The 23,136-nt window shown below is 46.2% G+C and overlaps 1 protein-coding gene across 1 annotated transcript; it reads left to right on the top strand.

Annotated features, from left to right (window-relative positions):
• The first annotated feature begins 2,547 nt into the window (after nt 1–2,547).
• Nucleotides 2,548–22,480, top strand: Ces4a (carboxylesterase 4A). Its single transcript, XM_035441442.1, has 14 exons — nt 2,548–2,626; nt 8,391–8,592; nt 13,799–13,940; nt 14,024–14,157; nt 14,370–14,523; nt 18,322–18,426; nt 18,506–18,610; nt 18,746–18,784; nt 19,307–19,447; nt 19,869–19,949; nt 20,328–20,484; nt 21,093–21,224; nt 21,398–21,470; nt 22,330–22,480. The coding sequence occupies exons 1-14, from the start codon at nt 2,548–2,550 to the stop codon at nt 22,478–22,480; spliced, it is 1,695 nt and encodes a 564-aa protein (XP_035297333.1).
• Nucleotides 22,481–23,136: the final 656 nt, after the last annotated feature.

Consider the following 23,136-nt stretch of genomic DNA (forward strand, 5'->3'; position numbering starts at 1 on the left):
GCATGTATGTGTGTGTAAGAATGCCAGATTCCCTAGAACCTGAGTTACACAGTTGTGAACTCCATGTGGATGCTGGGAATTGAACCAGGGTCCTCTGGAAGAGTAGTCAGTGCTCCTAACCACTGGGCATCTCTCCAGCACATTAGCACTATTCTTACGTGGATTTTGAAGGCAGAGAAAAAGTGGTTGGGAGAATCTGGTGATTTACCCAAGGTCACACAGTGACAGAGCTAGGGTTCAAACCTGGGCAGCCTCGCTAGGATTCACCACAGTAAGCTGGCTGATGTTGCAGAAGCTTATGAAACACGTGTTCCAACCCTGAAGCACGTGCTTTCTGTCACTGTCCTGTCTCCTCTCTCCGTTCCTTTCCAGTAGTGTGGGAGTAAGGATGTTGTCAACAAGGCCTTAAGAGACTCAAACTGTCAACAAGTTTTTGTGTATTTTGGATAGTCTCTCAGATGCAATTTCTCAGTCAAAGGACATAGGCAATTTTCAGGTTCTTGCTCCATGTTGTCTCACTTGAGGAAACATTGTGTCATTTGCTTGCTTGCTCTCAGATGAGATACCTTCTTAGCCAATAGCATGGGTGTGGTAGAGAGGAGATGCTTCCACAGCTTCTGAGACCCCAAATGATCGTGTACAAGTCACATCAGCACATAGGACTTTCTAGAAAATTGCCTGTGAGTATGGGCATGATTCCCAGGCCCCCGGGCTATCCAAGGATTGTGATGGGAGGAATTGGGAGCTTGTCTCTGGAAATGGTGCCTTGCTACAAACCCTCACCCCACTCCTTCCCTGCAAGCCCTTGGGGGTCATTCGTGTGCGTGTGCGTGTGCGTGTGCGTGTGTGTGTGTGTGTGTGTGTGTGTGTTTGTGTGTGTGTGAGAGAGAGAGAGAGAGGGGGGGGGAAGAGGGGGAGGGAGAGGGAGAGAGAGAGAAATGTGTACATGCATGTGCATGTGTCCATGAGTGTGTGTGACAGCCTGGGCCACAGTACACATTTAGAGGTCAGAAAACAACCTGAGGTCTGTCTCCACCTTACACCTTGTTTGGGAGGGCTCTTTGTGCTGGCTTTTCCTTCTGAGCTGACCAATGGGTTTCCGGGACTCTCCTGCTTCTGCCTCACATCTCGCTTTAGTAGCACTGGGATTATAGGTGCATGCTGCCACACCCAGCTCCACACGGATTCTGATCCTCATGCTTGTGTGGTAAGTACTTTACCTACTGACTCATCTCATCTCCCCAGGATCATTTTCTTTTCTTTTTTCTTTCTTTCTTTTTTTTGTTTTTTGTTTGTTTGTTTGTTTTTGTTTTGTTTATCAAGACAGTATTTCTCTGTATAGCTTTGGCTATCCTGGAACTCCTAGAACTCATTCTGTAGAGCAGGCTGGCCTTGAACTCACAGAGATCCACCTGCCTCTGCCTCCCAAGTGCTGGGACTAAAGGCGTGTGCCACCACCTCCTGACTTGGGAATCATTCATAAAGAAACATAGGACAGAACAAGCCCCAAGAAGGGGCTTGTCCAGCCCAAAGCCTCATACCAGTCAATAGTATACTGCAGCCTAATATTGTGATGGCTAGCAGACTGTAACCATTTTTATATTCAACATACCAGATGGTTCCCATGTAGGCAATAGCCACTGTGAGTCTGTCTCAAGACTTCCTTAGAGAAGCATGGAGCCTAATCAATGATGACTGGGCAGTGAACTCCATATTACTCAGGATGGAGGAAAGCCACAAGAATGGCAAATTCGAGTAAGGATCCCAAGTAAAGGCCATTTCTGAGAACTCACTGAATGGGCTTTGGAAGAAATAGTCGGGTGGTGGTGGCACACACCTTTAATTCTAGCACTTGGGAGACAGAGGCAGGCAAATCTCTGTGAGTTCAAGGCCAGCTCCTACAGCTCCAAACACCAGACCCGATCTCCCTTTCCTAGCTGGTCCCACAAGATTAGGTTTTTCCCCGGGAACAGTCAGTTCATTCACTACCCTGGTCTCACTGAGAGACTCTTCTCATGGTTGCTTTTAGGTCTAGACTCCAGCTGGAACCTGAGACTGAGGGTCCTCCCCACGCTGACTGCCTGTCCCTGACACAGTCTGACACTATGACTATCCTGCCTGAGAAACCTGGGCAAAGCAGCATATACCAGAGTCTGCACACAGCACAAGCAATCAGGGAGGCCAAGGGCTCTTAAATCCCCAGGGAGGATATCTGGAGGCTGAGGGACCAATTAACCCCAGTGTTCTGCTCCAATCTTGGCACCTACTCAATTCATGAAGCTTGACTAGAGCTAGCCAAGCTTTAAGCCATTGCCAAATGAGCAAACTGGGCAGGGATTGCAGGCAAGCCCATTTGGTTGAAGAGCCAAAGCCATATAGTATGACCTGTCACCCCAAGGAGGAGGGACAAGGCTCCACAGCTGGTGAGAAGCTGGTCATAACTCCTCCAGCCCTACCCCCTGGTGATGGGAATCAAGAAGATAAAAGCAGAACCTTTAGGTGCTTACACACTGCAGTCATAGCTCCCTTCTGGCCCCATAAGCACCCATGGCAGAAGCCAACTGGACCATGAAGAGGATTCAGGGCTTGAGCCTCACCCTGTGCCTGGTAGTCCACATGGCCTTAGGTAAGACCTTCATCACCCTGGGGGTGACAGTCCCAGCTCAGTGGGACTTAGACAAGGTCTAGGCAGATGGAAGGCAGTGTTTCATAGCAGTCATGTGCTACCAGCTAGAAGTCTGAGCAAGCTGTTTGTCCTCTCTGAGGTCCATGACTGCTCTGCAAGTGGGCATTGTGTCTCCTACCTCCTGGGATCAGTGAGGGACCTAAGAACATGGCATGTCCAGGTCTCTCCTTCTGGCCTTTCCCCACTCCTTCTTGACTTCTTTCTTCTAAGCAGAAGTCCCACTTCTGCCTCCCTGTCCTACATGGCCTCTTTACTATCTTTACCTTTCTCCTCAATGTCCTATTTCTAAAATTAGTGTTGTTATCCTCTGAACTGTGATAACAAGGTAACACATTATCAACCATTTTTTGAGGTATTGGATATACATACAGCAAAATGCACATATCTAAACTATATGATTATTATATGTAGCTATATGTAGTTATATAGTGTGTGTGTTTGTGTGCGCGCGCGCGCGCGCGCGTGCACAGGCAGCACTCTTGCTCATGTATGCCACAACACACTTGTGGAAGACAGAGGACAAATTGCAAGTCAGTTTTCGCCTTCTACCAAATGGATCCCAGAGATCAAACTCAAGTCATTAGGCTTACCAGCAAGCACCCTTACCCACTACTCCGCTTATTTTTTCCACTTAAATTCTTATGGTAGGCAGTGCATAGCTTAAGTTTATATTTACTTTGCTTAGTGCATAGATATGAATGAGGCTCCAGCATCCACTGAAGTTCAGATCAGTCTTCGCTTTTGTGAAGTAGTAGCACATCAGATGCTGGAGATATTACAGATGCTGATCAGAATGTGATGTGTGTGTAACTAACATCATGTAGAATTGTACAAGCGAGACATGAGCATTTTGCTGTGTACATATCTTACACCTCAACAAACTGTTGCTAATATGTTATGTTTTCATAGTTCAAAGAGTACTCATTTTCAAAAAAATACATTTTGTTTTAAAGAGAAGTCACTTAATCAAAGCATATGAATATGAGCATTTTATGGTTCCTTGTATATTTTGCCAAGTTGTTTTTCCAAGATGTTATATCAATTTGTCCTTCACCAACAAAACATGAATGTCCTTTTCACTGTATCATCTTCAGAATTTGGGTTCCATAATTTGTTAATTTTTCAGGTGTCATCTGTAACTCTAAACCTTAATAGTACTTTATGGGTACGAATAAGGTGAATATTGGTGATTTAAAACAATTTTAATTAAAAATTTTAACTGTGTGTGTGTGTGTGCGCGCGCGCGCGCGCATATGTAAAAATGGGTGCAGGAGAATACAGTTATAGGCATACACACATGTGTACCCACAGAAACCAGAGGCACCTCATCCCCTGGAGTTACTTAAAGATGATTGTGAGCCTCCTGGGATAGATGCCAGGAACAGAACTCAGGTCCCTCTGCAAGAACAGTGAGTGTTCTTAATCGTTGAGGCCTCTTTCCAGGTCCAGAAATACTGATTTTTATTTTATATGGCTGTTTGTGGGGTTTGTTTTTGCTTTTTTCCCAGATAAGGTCTCACTGTATAACGTAGGTCCCAAACTCTGTCTGTCTGTCTGTCTGTCTCTCTCTCTCTCTCTCTCTCTCTCTCTCTCTCTCTCTCTCTCTCTCTCTGTGTGTGTGTGTGTGTGTGTGTGTGTGTGTGTGTGTGTGTAAATGCAGGCTCAGAAGACAATCTTGAGTGTGTGTCAGTTATGGCCTTCTGCCTTGTTTGACACAGGGTCTCTTTCTTGTCCCCAGCTTGGTATGCCAGTCTAGCTGACCCAAGAGATTCAAGCAGTTCTCCAGTTTCCACTTCTCATTTCCCTGTAAGAGCAGTGGAATTAGACACCTATGCTATGCATTCAACTTGAGTGAGGGTTCTAAGGAATAAAACTCTGGCTGGCCTTGCACTCTTGCACCATCTTCCCAGCCTTGAACTGTGATCCTCCTGCCTCGGCCTCCCAGGTGCCTGATTACAGGTGTGCCACCCCACCTGGTTTGGAATATTGTTTTCATAAAATGCTTCTGTCCTCCCTCTGGATAACAGAGCTGATATTGGACTTCCCATGTTGCTCCTGTTCACAAGTCTAGAAGAACTCTACCACGTGGTTGTGACTGGCTCCCCAGATCACGGAGTTGAAAAACACCACGGTTTACAGTAGTCATTCTCTGTGTGTTGTGGGACACGTTATATAAACCTTTGAGTTTCTTTCCATGTGTCTATAGAAAGATTTGAGGAACCAGAGTGATGGTACACAACTATAATCCCAGATCTTAGGAGGCTGAGGCCAGAGGATCATGAGGGCTGCATGCATGTGTTTGTGGTGTGTGTGAACACATGAATACAGATATGCCCATGCAAGCAGAAGCCAGAGGACGACATTGGGTGTCCTGTTCTTGTATTTATTTATTTATTTATTTATTTATTTATTTATTTTGCTTTTTTCCTTTGAGATGAGGTTTCTCCCTGAATGTGAATGTGTCATTTTTTAACAAGGCTAGCTGGCCAGCAAGCCCCAGAAAGGATTGTGAGTTCAAGGTCAATTTGGACTACAATAAATAGCAAGACTTTGTCTCAGAAACAAAAATAAAAGCAAAAATCTGCCAGACAGTAGCAGCACATGCCTTTCGTCTCAGCACTCGGAGAACAGAGGCAGGGAGATCTGTGTGAGTTTGAGGCCAGCCTTTCCACAAAGTGAGTTCCAGAACAGGCTCCAAAGATACACAGATCAACTGTGTCTCTAAAAAACAAAAACAAGCCAGGCAGTGGTGGTGCTCGCACTTGGGAGGCAGAGGCAGGGGGGCTTTGTGAGTCAAGGTCAGCCTGTTCTACAGAGCTAGTTTCAGGATAGCTAGGGTTGTTACACAGGGAAACCCTGTTTCAAAAAACCAAACAACAAAAACAAAAATAGTAAAAATCCAGACATGGTGGTATACACCTTTACTCCCAGAACTTGTGAGGCAGAAGGCCTAGGAATTTGGTTTAGATTGGATGTTTTTAAAACACACCATGTAGACCAAACTGGCCTTGAACTCAAGTAGCCAAGGATGATCTTCAACATAGGCTCTTCATGCCTCAGCCTCCTAAGCACTAGGCTTTCTTGTGTGTGATACCTTACCTGGCTTGGAATCTATTTTCTTTCTTTCTTTCTTTCTTTCTTTCTTTCTTTCTTTCTTTCTTTCTTTCCTTCTTGGCTTCAATTTCTAAATGATTCTGATCCATGGCTAGGATAAGTAACAACTTGGATGGCGTTTTCTTTCTGTCACTTTACTGAATAAACTCCAAGGAACAAGAACAAAGAACAGTTCTGTTTTGATAAGGGAGGAGAGGGAGAAACTGAAAGGGCACTTAGAAAGGGACAATGGATGTGATTCCTTGCCAACACTTGGCAGTAGCAGTAGGGCAGGATAAGAGCCTAGAAGAGGAGGAGTACTCATAGGCAAAGGCTGTATTCAACCTGGTCTAATTCATATCTATTTCAAAAGTTGTCTATGGTGTGAATTTGCTTGCAGTGTGTGTGTGTGTGTGTGTGTGTGTGTGTGTGTGTGTGTGTGTGTGTCTGTAATAAGTGAGTACACACATAGCTCCACTTATATGCATATGTATAGCCCCTGTGAGCATGCATTTGTGTGTTTCTCATGCATACCTCTGTATTATAAATTTGCAAGGGTGCATTGATGCAAATGTGTATGAGTAAGAATGTGTATAGATAACTCCAACCATACCAGAAATGAACCAGGCAGGGACTGAGGAGGTGACTCAGTCAGTGGAGTGTTTTCTGCATAAGTGTGAAGACCTGAGTTTGAATGCCAGAACCTATGTGAAAAGCCATGGGGTGCATGACTGTAACCACAGAGCTGAAGAAGGAGAAACAGGCGGGTCCCTGGGGCTTGCTGGCCACCCAGTCTAGCCACTCAGTAAACTCAAATTTCAATGAGAGACTCCATTTCAAAAAATAAGATAAACAATTGCAGAAGACACCAGAAATCTACCACTATCTTCCATATGCATGTGTACAAACACCACCACGGGCACATTTATATGAACACAAAGACATACATACACACCACAGAGGGAAAAAAGCAAATGAAAAAAAAACTAATCAAAAACTAACTAAACCAATTAGCAACCAGGAAAGAAAAGATGTAGCCATGTTCATATCATGTACATAAGGAGTTCCAGAATACCCAGGGCTACATAATATAGAGAACTTGTCTTTCTTTCTTCCTTTTTGTTGTTATTGTTGTTGTTTGAGACAGGGCTTCTCTGTGTGGCTTTGGAGGCTGTCCTGGAACTCACTTTGTGGACCAGGCTGGCCTCAAACTCACATAGATCTGCCTGATTCTGCCTCCCAAGTGCTGGGATTAAAGGCATGTGTCAACACCACAGGGTGGAGACCTTATCTTAAATAACTAAGTAAATAAAAAATAAATGTCCCTTTCACTGATATTAAATGACACAAAGAGAAATGGGTTATATAACAGACATGAATTTTTATGTACTTACCAACAATGCTTTGAAATCTTAAATAATGAAGAAAATTCTCATAGATGCACAAGAAAAATAAGACAGATACACAATTGTTATTTTTAAACTTCCAGGGGTTTTTAGTTGTTGTTCTAAGTTCAAGGAGATGGCTTAGTGGAGAAAACACTTGTTGCATGAGCATGAGGACCAGAATTCAGATCCCCAGAACCCATTTAAAATGTTGTGTGGTTTTGCCTGTGATCCCAATCCAGGGGAGGCAGAGACAGGAATTCCTGGAACAAGCTCTCTAATCAAACTAACCAAAACAGCAAGCTCTGGCCTTGGTGACAAATCCTGCCTCGGTAGAGATGGTAGAAAACAAGACACCTGATGTTAACCTCAAAGTCTCAATATATTCAAGCACACATGTGCACCTACACACATACATGCACTCACACACATGAACACACAAATACACTAAAAAGTAGTGGTTGGGGCTGGAAAGATGGTTCATCGGTGAAGAGCACTGGCTGCTCTTCCAGAGGACCGGGGTTCAATTCCCAGCACCCACATGGTGGCTCACAACTGTCTGTAACTCCAGCTCCAGGAAATCCAACAGCCTTGAACAGACATGAATACAGACAAAACACTAATGCACATAAAACAAAATTAAATTAAGTCTTTTTTTAAGTAGTGATTGAGAGTTGGAGAGATGGCTCAGCAAAGAAGACAGATTCAATTCCCAGCACCCACATGGCAGTTCACAGATGTCTGTAACTCCAGTTTTAGAGAAACGGATGCAATGTTCTACATGTGGTACGAAGATGTACATGCACACAAAACAGTCATAAACATAGGATATTTAAGTATTTAAATAATAATAATTCATTGGTTGGTTTTATTTATATTGATAAATAGCATATATACATATATGTGTGTGTGTGTGTGTGTGTGTGTGTGTGTGTGTGTGTGTGTGTGTGTATACATATCAGCAGCAGCAGCGGTGGTGGTGACAGCGGCTGCCCAGGTCTAGTAGCTCACTCTTGTATCTTGTAATCCCAGCATTTGGGAGGCTGAGACAGAAGGGTGATGGGTTCAAAACCAACCTGAGTTATGTAGTGAGACTCTGGAGAGAGGTGGGGGAAGAGAGAAGGGAGGGCAAGGCCAAGCCGAATAGATCCCATGGCAGATGTACCAGAATCCCATCTGTGGCTGACAATAATGAGCCAAGATGACAGTCCCTCTTCTCTTCCCAGGGGCTTTGCACACCAGCGAACCTCTTGTGGTCACCAAACATGGGATCCTACAAGGAAAGCAAACACATGTGGGAAACATAACCATTCAAGTCTTCCTGGGAGTCCCCTTCTCCAAACCTCCCGTGGGTGCCCGCAGGTTTGCTCCTCCAGATCCCCCGCAACCCTGGAACGGCATCAGAGATGCCACCACCTACCCACCTTCGTAAGTGCCAGAGGATTGTGGGATGGTAAATGGGCAGATCTGATGAGTAGGGTGGACCAGTGCCTAAAATAACTCACTAGAAGCCCCCTGTGTGACCACAGCAAACCTGAGGCTCATTCTTGGCCTCAGTTTCCAAACCTATGTAATGAGGAAATCAAACCAAATGGCATTTAAGGCACTGATTGTACTGTGTTTGTTTTCTCGTGAGAGAACTCTGGACAAGGGGAATGTGGTCACTGGCTGTGCAACAAGACCTTTTAGGAAGCTGAATTTCCCAAATGCCTCCCACCTCCAGTTCTCATCCACACCCCAGGCATCTGAATAAACGGCTCCCGTTTTATAACAAACCCACACGGTACTGTCAACCACTCCCTGAAGAGGGCGCTCCAAGATGGGAACTACAAGGGCTGTTTCAGCTTTGATGTTCCAGTGTCTTGCTGCTCCCTACAGTCTTTTCATAACAGAACTTGAACAAGTCCTGGGCTTGGCAGTTAAGTCAAAACAAGTGTGTTTACTGTTTATCCGGACTACTGAATAATCAACTGAGCATAATATTGTGTGACAATCATTAACAATGTTTATCAACAGCTGGTTAAAGCACAGGGTTTAAAACCTGGGTGCCAAATAATATATTTTTTTAAAAGGCCTTATAACTCCCACTTGAATGTCTATTTGTTAGGAAGAGTTCCACTGTTAGGACATAATCAACCACAGGCCAACGGTTGTGCTCCATGCCAACAACCATGGGAGAGGTACAGGTTCAATCTCAATAGATAGATAGATCAAGCCCCAGGCATTCTGATCATTCTCTGGTTATTATTTGGAATCCCTGTTGTCAGAATAAGGAATGACCATTATCTGAAATTTGAAGGTGAGGTTTGGAGGTGAGGGTGCCCATTGAATACACATGTGGGTGTCAGTCATTGGAACTCAGTATAAGCTGTCAGAACACGAGATGTTTAGAGGCCGGGCAGTAGCAGCGCATGCCTTTAATCCCAGCACTCGGGAGGCAGAGGCAGGCAGATCTCTGAGGTCAAGATCAGCCTGGTCTACAGAGTGAGTTCCAGGACAGCCAAGGCTGTTACACAAGGAAACCTTGTGGGGGGTGGGGGTTAGAACTTAGAGAGTCAAGTATAAGAATTAGTGGATTATTTAGACCATTCTAGAGGACAATTAAGGGAGAGAGAAATGGCGGCTTCCCTGGAGAAGTCATTGGATTCTAAATTTATTTCAAAGGAAAATATGATAATATTTTCTGGAGAACTGAATATGAGCCATGTGAGAAAAAAAAAAGAAGAATTTAATATAATGACTACATTTTGGTCAAGAGGCTAAGGGTGTCATGTCCCAAAATGATGAACACTAGGGCAACAGCAAGTTTGGGCAAAATAAGAGAAAATTCATTAGACTACCAAGCATGATGGCACACATTGATAATCCCAGTAATTAGAAGCTTGAGCAAGAAGATCAGGAGTTCAAAGCCAGCAAGTTTGAGGGTACCCTAGGCTATTTAAGACTGTGTCTCAAAGAAAAGAAAAGAAAAGAAAAGAAAAGAAAAGAAAAGAAAAGAGAGGAGAGCCAGGTGTGTTGGCTCGCCTTTAATCCCAGCACTCAGGAAGTAGAGGTCAGGCAGATCTCTATGAGTTTGGGGCCAGCCTACTCTACATACTGACTTTTAGGCAAGCTAAGGCTACATAGTGAGACCTTGTCTCAAAAATTAATAATAATAATAATAATAATAATAATAATAAAGTTTGGGGGCTGAGTAAATGACTCAGGGGTTAAGATCACTGACTGCTTTTCCAAAGGACCTGTGTTAGATCCCTGGTACCCACAGGGAGGTTCACAGCCTGTCTGGAATTCCAGTTCCAGGGGGATCCAATCCCCGTCTTCTGGTCTCTGCAAGCATTGCATGCACAAGATGCACAAACATACACGCAGGCAAAGCACCTATACACATAACATAAAAATAAATAAAATCCCCAAAAAATGTTAAAGAAAAAGGAGACCCTGTGCTTCATAGCAACTTCAAGGCTAGTCTGGGCTATAAAGTGAGGCATGGTCTCAAAAAGCAAAAAGAAAAGAGAGCAGAGAGAGAGAGAGAGAGAGAGAGAGAGAGAGAGAGAGAGAGAGAGACTTGGGCTCTCTTATGCTTAGCCCTGGGTCAGCAGGGGGATCCATCAGGGAGAGGGGGGGGGGAATTGGAGAGCAGTATGGTATAGAAACCTGCAGAGGGAATACTGCTCAAGAAAACGTGGAGCACTTGGTCATCCATATTGAGGATCACTCCAGTGACCATGACAGGAGTGACTTTGATGATGTGATGGAGACAGAAATCTCAACTGTTCTTCACTCCAGTTCTTGACTATAGCTGCAAGCAAGAAATCAAGCAAGGAGGGGCCTGGAGAAATGGCTCAGCAATTAAGAGCACTTGTTGCTCTTGCAGAAGACCAGGGTTCCATTCTCTGAACATGGCAGCTTACAACCATCTTTAGCTCCAGTTCCAATGAATCAAGCACCCTCTTCTGGCCTCCACAGGCACCAGACACAAACTTGATGCACTTACATAGAGGCAAAACACTCCCACACATAAAATAAAAAATACATATTTTTCTTTAAGTCAAGCATGGGACTGTTGAGATAACTCAGCCAGTAAAATCATTCCTTTTCAAGCATGAGGACCTGAGTTTGATCCCCATCAACCATGAAAAACCATGGTGGTGTGTGCTTGTAATCCTAGCACTGGGGAGGCAGAGACAGGAGGATCCCTGGGGTTCACTGACCAGCCAGTCTGGCCTAATTGATGAACTCCAGGCAATGAGAGACCCTGTTTCAAAGTAGGCAGATGGTACTTCTGAGGATGACATCAAAGGTTAACCTCTAGCATCCAAATGCATATTCACAAATGTGCACATCCACTTGTACATACACACCTGCATGCACACAAACATGTGCACACATACACACACACAAACACACACACACACACACACACACACACACACACACACACACACGAAGAGGGCCAGTGATATGGCTCAGCAAATAAAGGTTCTTGCCACAAAGCTTGATGACCTGAGTTCCATCCCTAGGACCTACAGGGTAGAAGGAAAGAACTGACTCCCAAAAGGGTCCTCTGACCTCCGTACATGCACCATGACACAAACAAATAGATAAATGTAATTTTAAAATTAGAAAAAGAAGAAAAATATGTCAAACAGAAGTTTTGCCTGGAAATAGAGCCCCTGCCTACCATTCCCAAGGACCTGGATTTGATCCTGGCACTACAAATTTTCAAAGGAGGAAGAAGTAAAGCAAAGATCAAAGACAGAGCTATGAAGCCAGGCATAGTGGTACAAGCCTGTAATCCAAGCACTTGGGAGGTGGAAGTAGGAAGGTCAAGAGTTCAAGATCAACCTCAACTACATGGTAAGTTCAAGGCTATTCTAGGTTACATGGGACTCTGTCTTGAAAGGAAGGAAGAAAGGAAGGAAGGAAGGAAGGAAGGAAGGAAGGAAGGAAGGAAGAAAGAAAGGAAGATATATACTGCTTGCTGAAGGCCTTTGAAGAGGCCAGGTGAAGTAGGAATACAATTGGCTGGAGTTTATCCTGGGGCTGGGGAGATGGACTTAATAAGTAAAAACACTTGCCTTACAGATATGAGGTCTTAAGTTCAAGCCCCAGAACCCACATAAAAAACCAAGAGCCATGGCAAGAATTTGTAATGTTAGTATTGGGGAGACAGACAAGAAGATCCCTCTGGTGCATTAGCCAGCCAGTCTCAACTACTCATCAAGATCCAAGTCACTGAGAGACCAGTCTTTAAAAAAATGAATGGCCTCTATGAGGAATGACACCAGAGGTTTTTCTCTGGCCTTCACGTGCATGCATTGACCTGTACACACAAACACAAAAGAAAATGAAAGTGTATCCTTGTAGGAAGAGAGCTCGGATGGCTGCTGCTAAAGGTGATTGGGAGAAGATAGTTGGGGTGAGGGAGGCTGAAAAGTTGTGGGAAGGATATGAAAAAGGGAAAGGGAAGGTAGGCTGGGACAAGAGGAGAGCTAAAAGGAAGAACAGGCAGATAGGGTTCCAATCAAGTAAGGCCAGCCCCAGACTTGTAAGAATAGCCATTCCAGGGACTAGGCCAGCAGCAGTGAGGAGGGAGGTGGCCATATAGCCCATACTCTTCAAATACTCTATAAATCCACGTGGTGCCTGGCTGAGTGCTAGGACATGCTGTCATTCTGCATTCAAGGAGTGGTTGAGTCACCCAGGAGAAAAACAATTAATTGAAATAACTTCAACCAGCACTACCAGACTTGCAGGACACAGATGGAGGGCCCATAAGAGGGGATACCACTTGAGTCGGCCTTAAACAGAAGTAGGGGCTTGCTGGGCAAGAAAGAAAGCATTTGGCAGAAGTCATATAGACACAAGGGCTTGGAAATCAGAGGCAAGCCACCATGTCTATCAGGAACAAAGGGTGGCTGGTGAGATAGCTGGATGGAAAGCAGGGCCTAAGTCAGACTGAGGGTGTCTGAACTTTTTCTCTGAAGGCAGTAGAGAGCCAGGGAAATACGTTTTGGGGAGGTGGGTCCTCCCATGATAGCTAAGGCTATTCTGGGACCCACTATGCACCCAGAATAGCCTTGATTCCAGGTGTCAGCCACTATGCCTCACAAGGAAGATTTTAAGAAGGGCAACCATGGTCTGCATTATGTCTTGCTTTGTTTTTAGTCACTTTTATCAGTGTCCTCCAGAGAACAGGTGGGAGCACCGTGAAGAGGTTGGGGCTCTGTGTGTTCAGACCACAGATCTGATGGTCTTGACAGGACAGTGGCCCTGTGTTTGGAGTGGGGAAACATGTTCTAGAGTTCCTCTGCCTGCTTGGGAGATAAGAGTCTGAGACACGAAGGCAGAGAGGGCACTCAAGTTTTGGCCTTGATCTCACTGGCCATCTCCAACAAGAGCAAAGACTACCCAGGCTAAGTGGGGAAGGGCAAGACACATGGTAGAAGAAAGGATAGATCCTAGGGAGACCTGCCTGTCTCATGATCCTAGACCTGACCACTGGTGACAGACTCCAGGAAGCATGCACAGAGAACCTGCCAGACTTTTGTCTTAAGTTGTCCTCTATCACTGCTGACCCCGGGATTTAAATCATTCTCTTCACCACCAATCGAAATTCACTGCATGCTCACAGGTGCCTTCAGGAAACCTGGGGGCAGGTAACTTCCATGTACTTAAGCACGCGGAAACAGTATGAATGGCTGCACTTCAGTGAGGACTGTCTCTACCTGAATGTTTACGCTCCAGTGCTCGCGCCGGGGGACCCTCTGCTGCCGGTGAGTACCGTTTTCCACCACCTGCCATTCCCCTCTACTGACCCTACAGCCAAACTCAGACTCTGGAGACCTTTCTTGCCCAGGTGATGGTTTGGTTCCCTGGAGGCGCCTTCCTCGTCGGCTCTGCTTCCACCTACGAAGGCTCAGAGTTGGCCGCCCGCGAGAAAGTGGTGCTGGTGTTTTTGCAGTACAGGCTGGGCATCCTGGGCTTCCTCAGGTGGGCCTTAGACCAGGGGCGGGGCCTTCACCTTCCCGCCAGAGGCACAGAAAGCAGGGACTGATGGAAGGGGGCGTGGTCCGTGGGCAGGACCTAGTAAAGAGGGTGGTTCACCAGTGAGTCTAAGGAAGCATTAGGTGGGGAGCCTTGGCAGCTCTCTGAATCCTGGCCATCGAAGTTTGAAACACTGACTATGCCTCTCGTGTACCTAGCACGGGCGACAGCCAAGCCCGCGGGAACTGGGGGCTGCTGGACCAGATAGCGGCTCTGCACTGGGTTCAGGAGAACATCGAGGCCTTTGGAGGAAACCCAGACAGTGTAACACTATTTGGCCAGTCGGCGGGAGCTATGAGCATCTCGGGACTGGTGAGTGCAATTTTCATTGGACTAGTAGGGACACCGGCCAGCGTGTTCCCACACTGCACAGGCACATGTGCAGACCTATGTATCCACAAACCTGCCAAGGATACCATTCATGCCAAGGGCACGGATGCTCACAGTCAAGGGTACTTTCTCTTCAAGAATAGCACCCATCGAGGCCATTGAGATGGCTGATAAGGTTGCCAATAAGGCTGATGACCAGAGTTCAATTCGTGGAGCTCACAAGGTGGAACTGGCTCCTGCAACTCGTCGTCTGACAAGATTTTTGTCATATACACTGAAATGTTTTTCTTTTTTTTTTGTTTCTCTCCATTTTTATTTAAATTAGAAACAAGATTATTTCACATGTCAATCCCAGTTCCCTCTGCCTCCCCTCCCCCCCCAACTAACACCCTACATATCCCATACCCTTTCTGCTCCCCAGGGAGGGTGAGGCCTTCCATAGGGGGTCTTCAGAGTCTGTCATATCCTTTGGGATAGGGCCTAGGCCCACCCCTTTGTGTCTAGGCTCAGGGAGTATCCCTCTATGTGGAATGGGCTCCCAGTCTATTCCTATGCTAGGGATAAGTACTGAACTACTACAAAAGGTCCCATAGATTTCAGAGGTCTCCTCACTGACACCTACGTTCATGGGGTCTGGATCAGTCCCATGCTGGTTTCCCAGCTATCAGTCTGGGGACCAAGAGCCCCCCATTGTTCAGTTCAGCTGTTTCTATGGGTCTCAGCAGCCTGGTCTTGACCCCTTTGCTCATCACTCGTCCTTCTCTGCAACTGGATTCCAGTTCAGTTCAGTGTTTAGCTGTGGGTGTCTTCCTCCACTTCCACCAGCTGCTGGATGAAGGCTCTAGGATGGCATACAAGTCAGTCATCAATCTCATTATCAGGGGAGGGCATTTAAGGTAGCCTCTCCTCTGTTGCTTAGATTGTTAGTTGGTGTCATCATTGTAGATCTCCAGACATTTCCCTAGAGCCTGATTTCTCTGTAAACCTATAATGGCTCCCTCTGTGATGGCAACTCTTATCTTGCTCTCCTCTACTCTTCCCCCAACTTGAACTTCTTGCTTCCTCATGTCCTCCTCTCCCCTCCTCTTCTCTCCTTCTCATTCTTATAGCTCCCTCTCCCTTCCCCTCATGCTTCCAATTTGCTCAGGAGATCTTGTCCCTTTCCCTTTCTCCAGGGGGCCATGTATATCTCTCTTAGGGTCCTCCTTGTTTCCTAGCTTCTCTGGCAGTGTGGATTGTGGGCTGGTAATCCTTTACTCTATGTCTAAAATCCATATACGAGTGAGTACATACCCTGTTTGTCTTTCTGTGACTGGGTTACCTCGCTCAGAATGGTTTCTTTTTTTGTTGGTTTGTTTGTTTGTTTTTTAATTTTTTTATTTTTTATATATTTGAATTACAAACAAGATTGAATTACATGACGATCCCAGTTCCCTTCTCCCTCCCTTCCTCCTCTACCACCCCCCCCACTAAAATCCTACCTATCATATGTCCTTTCTTCCAATCCACACCTGACTCAAAATTTCTGCTTCCTCATGACCTCTGCATCCTTCCTTTTCTTCTCTTCTCACTCTCGTAGCTTCCTCACCCCCCTTCCCATGTTCTCAATTTGTTCAGGGGATGGTGACCCTTTCCCCTTCTCCAGGGGACAAAGTTTGTCTCTTTTAGGGTCTTCCTTGTTTACTAGTTTCTCTGGCAGTGTGGATTGTAGGCTGGTAATCCCTTACTCTATGTCTAAAATCCACATATGAGTGAGTACATACCATGCTTGTCTTTTTGTGATTGGGTTACCTCGCTTAGAATGGTTTCTTCAAGTTCCATCCATTTTCCTGCAAATTTCAAGATTCCATTGTTTTTTTCTGCTGAGTAGTACTCCATTGTGTAAATGTACCACATTTTCTCCATCCATTCTTTGGTTGAGGGGCATCTAGGCTGCTTCCAGTTTCTGTCTATTACAGATAGTGCTGCTATGAACATCGTTGAACAGATGTCTTTGTTGTATGGATGTGCTTCTTTGGGTATATGCCTAGGGGTGGAATTGCTGGATCTTGTGGTAGACTGATTCCCATTTTCTTGAGGAGTCGCCATACTGATTTCCAAATGGCTGTACAAGTTGGCACTCCCACCAGCAGTGGAGAAGTGTTCCCCTTTCTCCACATCCCTCCAGCACAAACTGTCATTGGTGTTTTTGATTTTAGCCATTCTGACAGGACTAAGATGGTATCTCAGAGTTGTTTTGATTGGCATAAAATGATTTTCTTAAAAAGGAAAAAAGAATAACAGTGATGACAAATCCCAGTCCCTGTGAGGACAGGGTGAGGCATTGTGGGTGTCTACCACCCCTTGCTTCCCTCAGAGCCCTTCCTCCTAAACAGAGGCCAGCATCTACCTTCTGGACAGGGCTGGTGACAGCCTGTGTCTGGAATTCAGGGCCCTGTGTTGGAGACTTCGACGGAGTGGAGATGAGCAGGAATCACATCAAGTATGGTCATGAGGGCCACAGTAGTAATACAGCTCACGCACCTGAACACTTTCTGTGTGACAGGTGTTCTATACACCTTATGTGTGTTACTTTATCTAATACCCCCAGTCCAAAAAGAATTGAGTGCGGTGGTCCTAAAACTTGAGGGGATGGAAGATTCACAGCCAACCTTAGCTACATAATAAATTTGGAATCAGTATGGACTACATGAAACCTTGCCACAAAAAAAATATATATATACAGGCAGATCTGTAATCCCAACATTCCAGAGGCAGACCTGAAATGCCTGGCCAGCCTGAGCTACACAGCAAGGCCCTCCCTGTCCAAAACTAACAAGTTAATTGGCAATAACAGTAAGTCCACGTAGAAAAGCATTGTCATCTTCATGTCACAAATGAAGGCCCTGATGCACAGAGAAGTGAAGCACCTCTTCTTCAGTGCAGTAGACAGCCAGGACGGGACTTTTCTGTGTAGTTTGATTTGCTTGGATATTTTTGTTGTTGTTTGTTGACACTGGGTCTCACTCTGCTTCCCCTGCTGGCCTCAGACTTGGTGTGTAACCAAGCTGGTCTGGAATTTGCTATGTAGACAGGGTTGGCCTCATGGCTTGCAGCCATCCTGCTAAGAGCAGGGACAGATTTGAATCAGGGAAGTGATAAGATCAGGTGTTTCTTGGTCTTCTGCGTGGAACTGAACTAGGCAGAAGCAGGAACTCAGACTTGGAGGCCCCGTTGGGAGATGAAGGAGCAGGATTTACCCCAGAGGAGACAATGAGGGTAGGAAGACTGGAGAATAAAAGGTGGGTGCTGAGTGATTCATATGACCAAATGGTCAGGACTGGAATGACTACATGTGGCAGAGGGCAGAGAAGGGACAGGCCCCAAGCTGGGTGGATAATGTCAAAAAAAGGAGGTTCTACACAGTTGGAGATTGACTAGAACAGGTTTGAGACACATCACTTCTGAGGTATCCAAAGATATAACTTCTTCAAAATAGTTGTTAGCATGGGCAATTGGAGCTGTGACTATGGGGTCTCACTTGCCCTCACTTATAACATGTAACAAAGAAAGACCCCCCCTTATGCATATCCTCAGGTCAACTCTGGGGCCTCTAGAGCCCACTACATAGACCAAAGTGGAAGACGCTGGCTTTAAGTCTAGGACTCCAGCCTAAAACCCGTGGCTCCCTCCAAGATGCTCATCTCTCAGGCTACTCAGAAACAGCTAGGCAGGCACCCAAAACAACTCAGTTGGCCCTATTTGTAGATCTCATGGGTGCTCTGTTTCCAATCTCTACAGCTGATGTCACCCCTAGCCCAAGGTCTATTCCATCGAGCCATTTCCCAGAGTGGCACTGCGATACTGAAAGCCTTCATCACCCCTGATCCATTGAAGGCAGCCAAGGTGGGCATCACTTCTCTCCCAGTGCTCAGCAAGAGGGAGGACAGATGGAGGCATCCCTGTATACCTCTTCTCTCTACAGAAGGTTGCTCACATGGCTGGCTGCAACCACAACAACACAAGGATCATGGTAGAGTGTCTGAGGACTCTATCAGGGGATGAAGTGATGCATGTTTCCAAGAGGATGGTAGGTAGAACATTCCAGTTGTCTTCCCTATCCGCCTGTGTACTATAGCCACCCATAGATACTTCCTCGGGGGACCTGTCTCTGGAACACATTAGGGAGCTTCTTTTCATTCCTATCTTCTTCTCTCCTCTATAGGCATTCTTTCATGCCAACTTCCAGAAAGATCCAAAAGATGTGAGTAAGCAGTGGCCTGAAATTTGAGTGTTTATTGAATACCTACTATGTGCCAGGTCCTCAGGATATTTGAAGAACCATGCAGGCCAAATTCCTTTCCCTGTGGAATTGATACCCCATTCGAGAGAAAGACAATAAGTCCTATAAAAAAGTAAATTACTCAGCTTCCCAGAAGGCCATAGCAACAAGGGAAGGGGTCAGGCATGGTGAAAGGTGTGAAACTTTGACTAGAATGGATAATACATGCCTCATTGAAATGATATTTTGTAAGGATTTTCATAAGGAATGAACTATGTGGATGCCTGGAGCAAGCATCTAAAGTCTGAGTAGCCTGGTCCTGTCTTTCCTGACCCCTCCCAATGCTCAATTTCCTAAGCTCATTATGAGCAATCTCAGTCTTTACCAAAAGAGCTTAAGTTTGAGCAGCTCCTAAGACAGACCTGATGAGCTGAGCACCCAAGTCACAAAGGCCCTCAGAGGTTATGTGGGATGACTAGCTGTAAAATGCCCCTGGCCTTGCAGATTATATGGTTCCTGAGCCCTGTGGTGGATGGTGTGGTGTTCCCAGAGGATCCTGTGGTACTCCTGACCCACGGGCAGGTTACACCTGTGCCCTACCTTCTAGGTGTCAACAACGTGGAGTTTGAGTGGACCTTGCCTTTTGTGAGTGGATGGGAAAGGTTCTCACTCAGTGGGTTTGCAAAGGGATGCCCCTTGGACAGTGTTTGGGTACCGAGTTAGATCTCAGTGACCTCACTGAGGATGTAGAAGTTACCTGTATTAGCTGTGCAGGGAAAGCTGGTCAGGAATAATGGAGGGGAATTGGGAGAAGTGTAGTCAACCCCTGAGCCTACAAACAACTATACACCTTAGGGACCTCCTTTATTCCCTGGGTCAGGGCAAATGCTGTAGCTCAAGACAGGCCCTCCTAGTTCTGCTTCAACTCAGAATCAGGTGTCAGTGACAGACAGTGAGCAGGACAGATTGTTGGTCTTTCTTGGGTTGTGTCTTGTCTGAGAATTCTGTATGCAGACAGGTCAGAGCTCAGGCCTAATTCATCCCTGGGTCCTTTTCTTGTGAGCAGCTCATGAAGTTCCGGCTAACTCAGCATACAATGAACAAAAAGTACTTCACCAAACTGCTCTGGAGTTCCAGCACCCTGCTGGTGAGAGGTCCCATGGTTTGGGTGGTTTAGTGTGAACAGGACTAAACACCACATGCTCTTCCTTAAAAATGTAGAACTTGATCCATTCAAGGGTTCCTGAGACAGGATCATTCTTGGAGGGCCCTAAAGGAATTTGACATGAGGTGGATGAGATGGTTGTTGATGGGCAAAGTCTCCAAGGCACCCTTAGGGTCATAGGCGGCAGTTCTCCCATGGCAAAAGGGGGGGGGGGTAAGAACCAATCAAGATGGAGACCTTCCTAGAAATCCCATTCCCAAAAGTGCTGGAGAGCTGAGGCTAGGTGCAAGCCAATGGTGGACCCACCCATGGCCTAGCTGGTATAGCAGGCCTCAGGGTGGGTCTTGCCTCCTGGTCCAGAATATCACTAAGGAGCAGGTCCCACTGGTGATAAAGGAGTACATGAATGACGCTGCTGATAAACTTGACTGGAAGACAGTCCGAAACCGCTTGATAGACCTAGTTGGAGATGCCACCTTCGTGTACTCCACACTTCAAGCTGCACACTACCACCGGGGTATGGGTCTGCTAAGAGTAACCACACTGCTCCCCGCACTGTCCAGCTGAGCTGCTTCCAACTGGGGTTACCAGCTCTTCCCTACCAGCTTCATACTCTGGGCCAGTACAGGAACCCCAAGAGGCCACAGAGAAGGCAGCAAGCCAGAGGAAGAGCTGTCCCTTAGGGATAAGGGCAGAACCTCAGCCGCCTTAGAGGAGAAAGCTGGGTGGCAGAGGTTAAGAAGATGGGCTTAAGAACGAATTGAAAGGTGGGCTGACTGGGTTTGGGGAATATGAGAACGAGAGGTCAAAGGTGAGGCTGAAAAGGACAGCCATTAAACGCCATGTCCAGAACAGAAAGCTCAGAAAAGGAAAGAAGACGGCTTCCATGATCCTTGCCATAAGCTTGCCAATTAGGTTTTAGTGTCCCCAACTCTGCAGATGAGGAACTGCAGCTCAGAGAGTTTGAGTGACATACTAATGGCTAGTGCAGTGAAGATTCTAACTTGCTCCATGACCTTAAAGCTGGAGGCCTGCCTGATGTCGGTGGGTGGAACACGTTGGGTAGATAGCTTAGCTCAGGCGGAGGCTCTTCCTGAAGCCCTCACCCATTTCATTTATTCACAGATGCTGGCTTCCCTGTCTATCTGTACGAGTTCAAGCACCATGCTCCTACACACGTAATTGTCAAACCTCGACATGATGGGGCAGACCACGGAGACGAGCTTTCCTATATCTTCGGAAGCCCTTTCTCCAAAGGTCCTAATGCCCTACCTGACACCTAGTTTCTCCACTGTGTATGAAGACCCGCACATCCATTGGCTGACCACAGGGAACTGTCTAGTTCCTAGTGTGGAATATACTCCTAAATGCAGAGTGGGAGGCTGGTACCCCAAGCTCTCTCCAAATACTATATCTTCTTTTGCCTCCAGGCTCATCGACTGGTGAGGAAAAGGAATTCAGCCTCCGGATGATGAAATACTGGGCCAACTTTGCCCGCACTGGGTGAGTCTAGCCCTTACACATATAAACAATAGTTGGCCCACAGGAACTAGACAGTCAAGCCTGGGCCCTTCTCCTTTTCCTTGTCAGTCATGGGATCCTAAATGTCCCTAGAATGTCTCCTCTGTCCCATGAGGCACACTCTTCATTCATTCATTCATCCAAAAGTATCTCACCAATGTTCTCCTTTGTATCTGACCCTAGCACTGGAAGCTGGGGTTCAAAAATGTCATAAGCATGTGGTATGTCCTCCTCGCCCCACCATATGAAAACCAAATTTCAAGCAGGCACAATGGGAGCTGTCCCCCTGGGCGTATCAAGGAAGGGTCTGGCCCTATTTGAATGACAGAGGTGGCTTCAAGCGGAAGTGAATTTCCATGTGTGTTTTCCTAGCCCCACTTTCTCTCCCTCTTCATTCTGTGACACTGAAATATCATCTAACCAAGTTACTCAATTGCTTAAAACCCTTGCTCATGTTCTCAGCGTGACAAGCCAAGAATTTTTCCTATGTCATCATTATTCCCTCTGCACAGCCATCCTCTCTGTACTCACCTTTATATCTTACCTAACCTTGTACTGCCTGGAAGCTCACTTCTCCCACTTCCTTCCCTGGGGCTCGCTATGCAGCCTACGCTGGCCTCGAACTCACAATTCTCCTGCCACCACCTCCCGAGTGCTGGGATTCTAAGTGTTCACCATCACAGCTCGCTCTCCTACTCTTTCATAAAGTATCCATCCAAGTGTCATTACCACAAAGCCTCCTTGGATCTCAGCTTCCCAAGTGAAGGTAAATGAAGGAAGGGTGAGAGGGGCGAGCTGAATAAAAAGGAATGACAAGAATCTCTTTCCACCTTGGGGTCAGGGACCCCAATGACAGAAAGCTGCCCTACTGGCCACGCTTCGACAAGGATGAAAAGTACCTGCAGTTGGATTTCGATACAAGAGTCGGTGTGAAGCTCAAAGAGAAAAAGATGGCTTTCTGGAGAAGGCTGCACCAGCCTCAGAGAACCTAGAAGCAGCAGCTACACTGCGAGTGACCAAGAAAGAGGGAACTATCCTACTGTCTGGCCTCAAGGAGATTGGCCCCGGATACATATGAGGACAGCAGTCCTGTCCAAAGGATGTAGGACTTGTAGAAGCCCCCAGCTGCCTTCAGGCTATAGCCGGAGCCCTAGCCCATCGTTTGGGGCTCAGCACCACCCGTCCAGCCTGACATCCCATGACACCCCTTTTCTCACCATCTAAACCAGGCCAGGGCCTTTCATCACACTGTGCTTTGCTCCCCAACCTCAGCCTCAGGATAATCTCTTCTCTCCCCTTTTCAAGTCTTCTTACCCTTTATGATGTATTTGCAGGCCCCTCTTATAGAAAGTTCTCACAGGCTGTCACTTTCTGTCATTGCACCCTGCTATCATTGATCATCTATCCTGCTTAACCTGCCTGCTTTTGCTGGCCTTGAGGCCCCAAACAATCTATTCATTACAAGGTGCAAAGCTTTGATGACTTGGTGTCTGTTCCCCTACCCACACTCATCTCCTCTAGGGCCCTTCTAAAGCCTATTCTTAGAGATAATGCTCAATAAAAATGTGTTCTTTTGATCCTCAATTTCTCTCTCTGTAAAATGATTGGGTGAATTAGATGTTATCTCAGTTTGAACCCTTAGAGTAAT

This window comes from Cricetulus griseus, chromosome 3 (genome assembly GCF_003668045.3).
Source record: "Cricetulus griseus strain 17A/GY chromosome 3, alternate assembly CriGri-PICRH-1.0, whole genome shotgun sequence".
Classification (NCBI taxonomy): Eukaryota; Metazoa; Chordata; class Mammalia; order Rodentia; family Cricetidae; genus Cricetulus; species Cricetulus griseus.